At 40.8% G+C, this 13084-nt stretch overlaps 1 protein-coding gene across 1 annotated transcript; it reads right to left on the bottom strand.

Moving 5' to 3' along the window:
* Positions 1-253: 253 nt before the first annotated feature.
* On the bottom strand, positions 254-1198 carry LOC115923296 (alpha-N-acetylgalactosamine-specific lectin-like). The gene is made up of 2 exons (XM_030983738.1): positions 963-1198; positions 254-481 (listed from the first exon to the last, which is right to left on the bottom strand). The coding sequence occupies exons 1-2, from the start codon at positions 1137-1139 to the stop codon at positions 254-256; spliced, it is 405 nt and encodes a 134-aa protein (XP_030839598.1). The 5' UTR covers positions 1140-1198.
* Between the last annotated feature and the right edge of the window lie 11886 nt (positions 1199-13084).

The raw sequence follows: 13084 nt of genomic DNA, 5'->3' as shown, positions 1-13084 counted from the left end.
CATTCGTCCATTCAAAGTTCCCCTAAAAAGCAAACGAAAATACGGGAGAGCCCTCAAATGCATTATCATGTTACAAAAATGAGAAAATCCAAATTAAATATCGGAAATTCATTGGAAAAGTATTTCAAGTAATTTTTCCAAAGATAAAGCTTTAAACAGTTTCATCAAACTGAAATAGATTACAAAGATTAAAAAGGGAAACTAAAATAAAATGAAACCCCCTTCATTATAATCGAAATTGGATTTCTGATGTTCAGTTGAGGGGCTTGCGACAGAAGAAGGCTTGACCCCAATCGCATCGCATATCATTCCAGCGCTGTCGTTCGTCATCGTTGTTGCCATCATTGCGGACACAAACACAGTCCTCGCCACCATTGTTGTCGGGCTGTCCAGGGATCCAGTTATAGTATTCTAGAGGGGTGCCATCTGTCCATTCAAACTTAGATTCCTGATGGGTATCACGCAGACCGATCCAGTATGCCTGTTTGGAGAGATGGTTAACATTGAGTAAAGACTCGTTTAGATATGACATGGTCCTGGGAGGGGATAGGGGGACGTGCCGCTCTAATCTCACTTTTCACACCAACCCCCTCCCCCTAAACAAGGGTCCCATTTTTTTTACAAAAATATGATATCACTAAACATAGGTCAGTTTTTTTCCAAATCTTTTTAAAATGGGCTTGAGCGGCACACTCCCGTCCAAACCAAATCTGAGTTTCCCACCACCGCAAAGAAAAACTGCCGCGATCTTTTGTTTTATATTTCATATTGTTTGTTTACTTGTAAAAGAATAGTTAGCTGCTTGCCACAAATATACTTCAATGAGCTCTGTATATTAAAATTGAATATCGATCTTGTCAAGCTTGTCACAGATTTTTCAGAGTTGTGACACCCCCCCCCCCCCTCCTCGCCCCACCCAACCCGATCCACCACCACCAGAGAAAATTGGATTCGCCACTTACGGAGTCCTTTTGAGTGGGATGATTAACGAGCCCCTTCCATAGCTGGTAGATGGTGTTACCTTCCTCCTCGTTTCGGATGCTGGGCAGGAAACCTCCCAGTCGATTACAAACGCCCTCAGCGTCGTGAAACTTCATTTGATTGCCGAAGTATTGGTAGCAATATTCACCGATCTCCATCCAATACTGGGGACATTTCGTGCAGGCCTCGCCTTCAGAAAGCCAAATAAAGCCGATCAAGAGAACCACCATCAACGGGAACTTTTGTACCAGGGACGCCATTTCGGAAACGCTTCTTCTCTGCGAGGTTCACCTGTTTATGGGTTAATTGAAATATAATGGTACCGTCATCCTATTCTTTACTTTCACTATTTTCTCTCTCACATTCACACCGCCAAGAGGCCCAAGACTGACAACGAAAACATACCGATCAAAACTTCTCATATTTCGCTATGTCCCTTTTCTCAAACTATGAACAGCGGTCCTTATGAATAGCGAGCGGATCCCCTTTGGTCTGTATATTGGTGGGGGCTTTCGGCTTTGGCCACACTTCTGGTACTAGCATAGCTTTTTTTGTAATGAAACTACAGTTGATCTAATATTACATTTTGAACGACATTTCATCGTTGTCTCACATAATAATATTCCGCTAAGCGCTTTACAAATATATTATTACCATGGTCACCGGACTCAGGCCTGCCCGCACATAATGTATGCACATTCTCCACTCCCTGGGGGAGCATTCTAGAAAGGCACCATTTTACTGACGCTCACAATGCTGAGCAAAATACATTAATTTTCGCATCATACTATTTTAACACGTGGGTGGCAAATGTAGATTAACGTCCTGCCGGACGTTACAATTAATGCCGGACCTTGGATGTGAACCCGTACCTTGTGATCCACTACATCACGACACCTCTACATACGATCCCGTAAAAAAGCTGATCAGAAGTATCATAGACAATCTTTAAAAAAACATCGTTGATAACATAACGATCTTAAAGAGAAGGTTGAGTTCTGGGAAGAGGTGAAAATAATTTGTGAGCGTTATCATTCTTATTATGCAAGTGTGGAAGAACATCAGATAAGACATGTTCCCTGAAAAACATGGCTCTTCAAATGCCTTCATATTCTAAATATGTCATGTAACATCGTAAAACTCCGGGGTAGGATTTTTACGCCACGTGTTCGTGTAGTCCCATATGCATCTTTCTGTGTACAGTGTTTGTAACTTTACAAAGACTTGGCCAAATTTCTTATCATTTTGATGTTTCCAGAACCTTGCAATACACACAAATTCTTATATGCAAGATGATCAACCTTTCCTGGTTGATTCCACACCGTTTCTTTCACAATGCAATCGCATGACCAGAACTCAACTTCGTCTTTAAAACATAACTTTTTGAAAATTAACCCCCTCCCCACAAAAAAAAAAAAAAAAAAAAAAAAAAAAAATTAGCATTGATAAACCACTTTAATCTTATTTCTCTCTCATAGAACATGTGCCTCTTCGATGGAGATTTATCTAAGACCTCTTTTATTAAAAATCTTATAAACAAATAGGATCTCATGAGAACAAACCTATTCCACCAGATTAGCGAATTTCAGTGTTGTCTGCTATACACGATATACAAACTCCCACCATTCTCAGTATTTAAACCAACCATCTGGTTCGGATACTTTCACACCACTGTTATTGATCGAACTTGCCCTACAAAGGAGACATAATCATGATGATGGCACAGGACAAGACCAAATTATTGGTAGATGCAGGGAATAAAACAGAATGACACATTAAATAAAATTACAGCATAAAAACATTTAAAAAACGTAGAATCTGTAATAAACTTACAAGAAATATTCAGACAGATGTCAACGCGTAGGACCTCAGCAAAATAATGACATTTCGAAAAAAATTCGACACTGACATTGATGCCCCGTGAGAAAGCGCTCTTCTTTATTCAGGTGACCCTATAAGATAAGATATCATGGTGTTTTTGCACTCGAAGCTTTGAACTTTCTTATCTACATATTTTCTATAAAGGCAAAGGCATACGGGAATATTTTTGCCACTGGGATTGACGCTCCTTGCCTGAATATCAACATCTTAGAAATGAAAGAATCTTTGTTATTGTTGATATGAAGAAGAGAGGAAAAAAAATCGTCATAGCTCAATTTGATGCTATAATGAGAGAGGATGTGTGTGCTGAAAGCTGGATCAAAATCCATGTAATCCACCACTAGAACTTGGCTTTTTGGATACAAATTTGCTTTATTCTTCATTATTGACACCAGATGCAACTATATGGGCAATTATTTTGTTCATTCTATGTATTTTGGAGAGTTTTCTTGGAGAATACATTTTGATATGCAGGCATGCCACTGGAGTGAATACCATTTCAGTCCCACTTGTGCATTTCTATGCGAGCAGTAACTTCACTACTTTTTTAGTTTGGTGTTCTCAACAAACACGATTGTGGACTGGACCTTACTACAAGATAACATCAATATCATCAGGAGTGATAAGTGTTGCTACTATCTTTGTTTCAATCAAAATCATGATTCATGCTGTTGGATGTTTTTGAGATTTTGAGTGCTCTTTCAGCCCTTGCTTTGACCTTGAAATTGAGTGAATAGGCCAGGTCTTGTATCTGTACAACATTACTTAACTGAACTGAGTGAACTTTGAATTTTGTCTGTACATAACTGTATTCAACGTGAGATGGCTACCCGCAAAGGAAACAAACCACCTTCTACTACTACTAGAATCAGACAAACTAGAGGAAGTGTGAACTTAGATGAAAAGCAGTCGACAAGCGCATCCAAATCAAAAGATGATAAATGCTGTGGCTCATGTAGACTGATCGTTTTGTCTGATGATTATGCCATTGAATGTGAGTTGTGTAATTTCTGGTTCCACTGCACATGTCAAAATGTCTCAAGCAAATTATATGATATAGTCAATGAGGAACCAGAATCTGTCCACTGGTATTGTCACATCTGCAACGGAACAGCACGGAGTATGCTAAATGCAATGGCACAGCTCCAGACCCAGCAAGCAAATTTACAGAAGGAGGTAGAAGACATGAAAAGGGTGATGCAGGATTACAGAGAAGAAAGTGTAGACACCTTCCATCAAATGACAACAAAGTTGGAGGAGGTGAAGAATGGTATGATCAATGCAGAAGGTGCAGCCAATTCTTTTCAGCCTGAAGCTGTTCACATTGAGCTAAACAAACTGGTGAAAGAGAAATTTGATAAAATGGAAGAAAAGGAAAAGAGAAAGGGCAACCTTATACTCTTTGGAATTCCGGAGTCTACCAGTATCGAATCTGGCACACGAAAGGCAGATGATGAGAAAAGGTTTCGAGATATGATCGGAAGTAAGCTTACCAATGATAAGATAGAGATCAAGGCATTATATCGACTTGGGAAGAAAGACGGCGAAAGACCAAGACCATTGAAAGCAGTTTTGAACAACCAGTCCATCAGAGATGAGGTATTAAAGACGTTTAGAGATGGAGGCTTGAATCTTATAGAATATCAGGAGAGATCGGTACAGATATCTAGAGATCGTACTAAGGCAGAAAGGGAAGAGTACAGGAAACTACGTGAAGAGTTGAAGTATCGATTGGAGAATGGAGAGAAAGACTTGGTCATTCGAAATGGAGTGATCAAGACGAAACAGTCTTTTCGCCACCCAGGCGAAGAGTCTGGATAGAAAACAGAATTCATCAAGTCACAAGGGCACCTACACAAGCACCACTAGCACCACCAGCACTGGCCACAACACCTTCTGCAGCAACATCACAGTCACAGGAGAAAGGTGCAAAAAACTTAAAGATAGTGAGGGGGGTTATCACAAAGGTGAAGCCTCCCACAGACCAAGGACCGTAACGAAGCAAACCATCACATGCACAAATGTACATAGAGCACCCTTAAAGCACTACACACATTTGGAAGAACCAAGAACTTTGATGGAAAGCCACCACGAAGAGGATCATCCAAATTATTCTGATATAACAGCACAAGAGACACATGGTAGCAAAGAAGCAGGTATAAATGTGTATAAACTGAGTACTAAGAGATCAGAATTAAGATGTAGTCTAGAGGAACCAACCACTTTGGAGGAAAGCCACCACAAAGAGGTCTCATCAAATGTTTTCAATACTAAACAAAAAGAACAATTAAGACGAAATGCAGGCCTGAGGAAATGCAACTCAAACAAAAGAAAAGGGAAAGTGAAAAACTACATAGATGAACAAGGACCTCTAACAGAAAGAAATGATGGAGGCACAACAAGTACCCACGATGACCTTAAGGATCAAGTGAAACAAGGAAAATTAAAGGATACTCACGCCAAATCCACAAATGCCAGGAAAAAGTTGATGTGCATCTTTACCAATGCACAAAGCATCACGAACAAAGTAAATGAACTGTCTGCCGTAATTGAAGCAGAAAAACCAGATCTGGTCAGTATAGTAGAAACCTGGTTGAATGACAAGACCACAAATGCAGAAATTCAAATGCCAGGATACCAAATCACAAGACTAGATAGACAAAGAGGAGCCCATGGAGGAATAATTTTATATGCAAGAGATGGCATTGAAGTGCAACCGAGAGAGAGCCAAACACTAGCTGAATATGACGAAGCACTATGGTGCGATATCTCAAGTAAGGATGCAGCCCTTGACTTACTTTTGGGCATAGTGTATAGGAGCCCAAACAATTCAAATGACCAAAATGACTGTCTGAATCGAGTTTTGATGCAATTAAATGATGAACATAAAGATATAATGATTGTCGGCGACTTCAACTACAGAGACATTGATTGGGAAAACATGCAAGCTGCTTCAAGCAAATCAGGTGCATTTCTAGAAGTTATACAGGACAATCTATGGTGTCAGCATGTGACTCAACCTACAAGGCTTGATTCAATTCTGGATCTTGTCATCACATCAAATCCTGACATGATCGATGAAGTGGAGGTCCTCGCACATCTTGGAACCAGTGATCATAACATGTTAAGATGGGAAACCAACTACTATGTCCAACCATGTGTACCTCAACCTAAGAGAGACTACAAAAATGCTGACTTTGATCAAATCAGAACAGAACTAAAAGAAATAGATTGGATAAAGGAACTTGAAAACCAGACGACTGATCAAATATGGAACACAATTGAAAGAAGGTTGAAGCAGTTAATGCATGATCATGTACCATTAAAAAGGCAATCTAGAAAGAAGAAAGCTATCTGGCTCACAAAAAGAACACAGAAAAGCATCCGTCGAAAGCATCGAGCTTGGAAAAGGTACAAATCAGATAAGACAACCAAGAACTTAGAGTACTACAAGAAATGCCAGAGGGACGCCAAACATGAAATAAAGACGGCAAAACGTGACTTCGAGAAGAAACTTGCTCAAAACATTAAAGAAGATTCGAAGAGCTTCTATGCATATGTTCGATCAAAACAAAAGGTCAGAGACACTGTAGGACCTCTTAAAAGAGAAAATGGAGAGTCAGTCCCATCAGGCCAACAAACGGCAAATATCTTAAATGAATACTTTGCAGCAGTCTTCACTGAAGAGGACCTAAATGTTCCCAATCCCCAGAATGTCTTCATAGGAACTAATGAAGAGATCCTTGCTGAGATAGAAATCACTGAAGATTGTGTGAAAAAGAAGCTTGAACACCTCGACCCATCCAAAGCAGCGGGTCCAGACGATATACCACCGGCTTTTCTAAGACCCCTGGCTGAAGAACTGAGTGTTCCATACACCATTTTGTTTGGAAAATCATTAAAGGAAGGACATGTACCAGAGGAATGGAGATCAGCCCATATAACTCCAATATTCAAGAAAGGGGCAAGATCTAAACCGGAGAACTACCGACCGATCAGCTTAACATCAGTCAGCTGTAAAGTACTAGAGAGCATTATCAAAGACAAAATAACTAACCACCTGAATAAATATGGTCTGATACAGGATACCCAGCATGGTTTTAGGAAAGGGAAATCTACAACTACCAACTTGCTAGAATACCTAGAAATCATCACCAAATCAGTAGACAATGGTACACCAGTAGATGTAGTATACCTTGACCTAGCAAAGGCCTTCGATACCGTCCCACACAAGAGACTAGTAACAAAGATCAAGGCCCATGGAATAGATGGTAACATATTACAGTGGATAACAGCCTGGCTCAACAGTCGCAAGCAGAAAGTCGTTACCCAGGGAGCCAAATCTAGCTGGAGACCTGTTACCAGCTCTGTAGTACAAGGATCAGTCCTGGGACCACTGTGCTTCTTGATATACATGAATGACCTCGAAATTGGGCTAACCGACAAATTAACAGTTAGCAAATTTGCTGATGACACCAAGCTAATCCATCCAGTGCAAATAGACAATGATAGAACAGACATGCAAAACTCCATCAACCACCTTCACAGATGGGCAAATACATGGCAGATGAGGTACAATGCAGACAAATGTGGAGTGATGCATTTTGGAACCCACAACCCACACTACACATACACGATGGGCAACTCCCAGCTGAAAGAAAGTACAGAAGAAAAAGATCTAGGGGTTCTAGTACACAAGTCCCTGAAAGTTGCCTCCCAGTGTGCTGCAGCAGCAAATAAAGGAAACAGGACACTAGGAATGATAAAACGCAACTTTACATTCAGGAGTAAGGAAGTGATCTTGAAACTATACAAGTCACTCGTCAGACCCCACCTAGATTACGCCATTCAGGCCTGGTGTCCTTACCTGGAAAAAGACAAAAAGAAGTTGGAAAAAGTTCAAGCAAGAGCCACAAAACTCATCCCAAGTATTCAACATCTACCATATGAAGAGAGACTAGCAAAACTGAAACTAACTACTTTGGAGAAAAGAAGAGAGAGAGGAGACCTACTGCAAACCTACAGGATAATGACGCAAATCGACAAATCCAACCCCGAGAATTATTTTCAGTTTGCTAACTATGAAAGAACAAGAGGCCATTCCATGAAGCTAGCCAAAACAAGAAGCCGCCTTGACATCAGGAAACATTTCTATAGCCAGAGAGTTGTAAGCAATTGGAACAAGCTGCCACAAACTGCCATTGATGCTCCCACACTCCTAAGCTTCAAACAACAACTATCCAACCTGGGTTTTTAAATGGGTCCCATGGGACCCCCTTAACCCTGCCACACCACACTATCTACGGGATCTTTATCACCACGATGGCGAGGTGTGGACTTCAAGGTATATTCAAGGTATAAAAGACATTAAAGATGCACAAACATCACTACCTTACTACCAATCACAACCAGGCGCAAATAATGACATAGCATGTTGAGGACAAAAACCATAGAAAAAAGGAACATTTTGATAGGCTCAAACTTATAGCCAATCACGGCTCATTGTTTGCACACACCATAGCACAGCGTACTGATGACGTAACAACTACTTCAAAGATGCTTTTTGCTCTTCTCTCTCTCTCTCTCATGTCCCTTTTGGCTTCCAAGCAACTAATTCATTCCTATGTTGCCGAATTACATGTTCTTATATCCACTCTACCGATATAAAGAAGTCTCGGATTTTTTAAGGAGCTTTAGTTTTCTCGCGAAGAAGCGGGTGTTATGCTGCCTTTTGTGCAGGTAGGATGATAACCTGTGATAAGGGACAATATATTCAAAGCATATTTTGAGATAAATTTTACATTCACTGGCAAATTTTGTCTCCTCTTCTATTCACTTGTAATTTTTATTTGGATGTCAGTGGCAAATTGAGAGTGTGTTAGAGAGAGGGAGAGAGAGACGAGACGAGACGTGACCGGGGGTGAATAAAACCGATAGAGAAAATGCAATGGACCATTATAGATGGAACAGAGAGAGAAAGAGAGAGAGAGAGAGAGAGAGAGAGACGTGAACGAGGGGTGAATAAAAACCGATATAATATAGAAAATGCAACGGACCATTTTAGATGGGGAATAGGGAGAGAGAGAGAGAGAGAGAGATAGAGGGAGAGAGAGAGAGAGAGAGAGAGAATGAGAGAGAGAGAGAGAGAGAGAGGGCGCGCTCGTGTGGAAATACTGTATCCAGTAGAAATGGCACTATACAAATTTATATTATTATGTCTGCATTTTGTGGGAAAAATGTTATATCCTCTGTTAAGGCCTAATATTCGACAGTCGTTATAATATGACCTCTCTATATTTTTCAGATCCCCGTTCAAAGTAATTACGAAACATAATTATCTTGGCTCTGTAATATCGTTGATGAAGATTGGAAGGAAGAAGCAGAAGAGGCGGAGGCCCGGCCTGCCCCCCCCCCACTCAGTGTTATTTAGGGTACGCATATGCGTGTTCCCTCCTTTTGAAAACACCCCCTAAGTCCGGGTTAAAGTCAATTTTGTGTATGTACGAGCCGGACTCTGGTGCGTGAAAAGTACCCCATTACCGGACATTTTGGTAACACGCATGCGGTCATTCCGACCCCGGAGTGGGGGGGGGGGGGGGGGCGGGGGGCGGAGGAGAGGAAGAGCAAGTAAAGTAAGATGAGGAAGAGAAGAAGGGACAAGAGGAGGAGGAGGACCAAGCTCAAGAAAATGTGGAAGGGATGAAGGGAGACGAGGAGGAGGCGGAGGAGGAGGAGGAGAAAGGAGATGAATAGGGGAGAGAAGAGAGAAGGGACCAATTTGGTTGTATATCAGGTTAGGACAAAACTCTTAAAGTTGATACTCTAAGACAATCCCAAATACTGAGATAATTACATAAATAGAAAGCTTTTAACCCCCATAATAACACCAAATGGTGTCCACCCGACAAAACAAGTTTAGAATAATGAATTTATTCGAGTAAACTCTACCAAAATATCTAATACCCCATTCACAGTGGCCTCAAACACCGCGACAGCAGCGGGACTGTCCCGCTGCTGTCGCGGTGTTGTCTTCAGTGTGAAGGCTCGGACCCGTTATAAACTATCGCGGGATAACACCGCCTCGCGATAACGCCGCGACAAACTATCGCTAGGTTCGCCTAGCTACAGCAGCGGGACAGTCCCGCTGCTGTCGCGGTGTTTACTCAGTGTGAAGGCTCTCCGCTATAACACCGCGACAAACACGTGTGATTTGTTTACTTACCTATCACTGACTTTTTTCTCCAGCAATGGGGAACATAAAGTGAAATAGAAATAAAGTAACCAGTGGATTCAAATTGATTTTATTATTATGTAGATATTATAATTATCCAAATAAAAATATTTCACACTTCAAAAAATTAAAATATTCTGACTGGAAGCAATAAAAATGCTAGTTTTTTAAAAAGTAATATGATCGCGCGCAATTTCAAGCAATCGAAAACCCCGCGCTGAAGTATTTCCGGTCATATCGGGGTCACTCGCGGGTCATGAGCCATGCATACACGTGTTTGTTACGGAGGTAATAAAAATCACCCGCTGCAGCGTGAATGGGTACATGATATTTATCCCGCTGCTGCAGCGGGATAACTTTTCTACTGTGAATGCATTTGTAGCGGTGTTATGGCGGTGTCGCCGCTCCGCTACAACGCCGCTACAAATTTCAAAACCACTGTGAATGGGGTATTAGTCTGAAACCCGGAAGTGCACGTAGAGTCGGGCCTCTATCCGTGACGTCACGAACGGGACTTATGGGCTCAGTGAGACTGAGAGTGAATGGCAGTGATATCCCTACGTAAATGCTATCCTGTCAGAGCTTAGATTTTTTGTTGTTAAGGAGTATATTTGAAGGATTTTCTGTTTTCATTTGAATGAGGATAACGAAGCAACATTTTCCAGTCGCTGATTTCTTTTTATATCCTCATATTCACCTATTTGGTAGAGATTTAAGACGAGTTTACTGCTTAGGAATTAAAGTTAAATCGTGCACGTATGAATAGGCGGATGCATTATATTGTCATCAGATAAGGTACAGGAGCAGTTTTGTAAAACGAATAGGTCTAGAACTATGATAGTACTTATCATAGATGTGTGTGACTGCCTCAAAAAAGGATACAGTACCAGTTAAACATTTTATGTTGTAAAATATCAAACTTGAACGAGATCATGCAAGCGCTTCCTCTATAATATTTTGGCGAGTGATGCGGCTCTTGCAAGAACGTTCGTGAAGCGAGCAGAATCGGGAGGTATAAGACCAAGCCGCTGCTCTAGGCGCTGCTTGCTTGTGATGGAACATACGTGCGCTAGTTATATGTTTATCGGCAATTGCAAGAGAATGAAAGCGACGTTGCCAGCTAAGAAAAACAACTAACAAAGACTTGCTCCTGACTACCGGTGTCAGAATTGGTAGATGAAGGATCTTCAGGGCCAAGGAAGGCGAAAGACATGGGAATAAGGAAGAAGAAACCATCGGGAGATCGCTGTAGTGTATGGTAATGAACTGTGCATGGGTAGACAGCTACTGTTCACTCCGTGCCTGGGCCGATTTCAACACCAAAACAAAAATTACATGGTGAAAATATCGACTAATAGCACATCGTTGGCATGTATATGTCATTATTTTTAAAAGGAGAATTGATATTAATACTATGAAGTACTATAGGGGAAGGTAAAGAATTGTACATAGAATTATGATTTATTAGACTTTTCAGCCTTTGAAACAAAAACATGCAGAAAATCGTATCACTCTGCACATGTTTGCTATGGAACATCCGAGTACGTGAATATACTCTTTCCCGGACGTGAGGTCATAAATAGTAGACCAGCGCGGTGACTGATTTTCTATGCAAAGAGAGGCGGATATTTTCAACATTTCAATTGAGGATTTCGAGTAGACAGAATTTTTTTGTGATATACTAAGTAATTGAAAAACTTGAAAATAACATATACTTGCCGTAGGTCACAAATTAAGGGACATTTATTTGCTTAGAGTATCAACTTTAAATATACGAGACGAAACGAGGGTCGGTATTCATATTTTTTGACACTCCTGATAAGTGCTCTTTCCATCTCTAATAACCGCCCCTTTTATTCTGACACGTGCCCCTTTTCTTTCCTAATAAATGCTCTTTTTCCTTCATATAAGTGCCTCTTCCCCTTTTCATGAAAGCCCCCTTTCACCTCCAATAAATGCCGCTATCAAAATCTGATCGGTGCCCCTTTTCTTTCAACAAATGCACATTTCCCTTTATTATTAGTGCCCCTTTTTCATTCTCATAAGTGCCTCTTTTCATAATATGGTCAGTGCCCTTTTTCAGATGCGATAAGTGCCCCTTTTCACTTCTGATAATTATCCTTGTTAACACTGATACGTGCCCCTTTTCCTTTCTTATAAGGAACCTATCCCTCTTTTATAAATGCCCCTATCAAAATCTGATGGTTGACTCTTTTCCGTCGACAAATGCCTATTATCCATTCTCATAAGTGCCTTTTTCATCCCTGGTGAGTGCCCCATTTTTACCTCTGATAATTACCCTTTGTACTTTGACACATGCTCCTTTTATTTTCTAATAAGTGTCGTTTCCCTTCGATAAGTGTCCCCTTTTCCTCTCGTCATTAAACATGCCCCTAATTTCAAGCGACTAAGAGCAATATCTCCCAAAGCTCGCTCGCTACGCTCGCTCACATTTATAGATGTTATAATTATGTTACTTATCAAAGGTCTTTTCAGTCTGCTGTCATGAGAATGTGCTTATTTATAAACCGATGAGGAATGGATTTTTCCTCTTTATAAGATGTAGTTTTCGCACTGCGACCTCACAAATCTTTTTTTTCTTCCTCGCTCGCTTTGTTTGCTCGCAAATGATTTTTTCGACCATCACACCCAACTGCAAGGTTTGATGCTTAAGCAATATTTCATACGATGTATAAAGAGAAACAAATATTGCAATTGTATATTTTCGCTTCGATATTTCCCTTTGTAGGTGTCCCTTTTCCCCCAAGAAATTGCCCTTTTTTTTGGTGCCTCCCCCCCCCCACTTTGGATGTCGCTCTGACGCCTCTGACAGTGGCAACATTTTTCTCGTATGCCTACGGACATTTAATACGTAGATAAGAAAGTCCATGCTTCGAGCGCAAAAACACCATGATATCTTATCTTATAGCGTCACCTAAATAAAGAATAACGTTTTCTCACGGGGCGTGAATGTCAGTGACGAATGTTGTT

This window comes from Strongylocentrotus purpuratus, unplaced genomic scaffold (assembly GCF_000002235.5).
Source record: "Strongylocentrotus purpuratus isolate Spur 01 unplaced genomic scaffold, Spur_5.0 spur5_scaffold_13, whole genome shotgun sequence".
Taxonomy (NCBI): Eukaryota; Metazoa; Echinodermata; class Echinoidea; order Camarodonta; family Strongylocentrotidae; genus Strongylocentrotus; species Strongylocentrotus purpuratus.
Note: the sequence above shows the minus strand (reverse complement) of the source record. Positions and strands in the feature narration are given on the sequence as shown.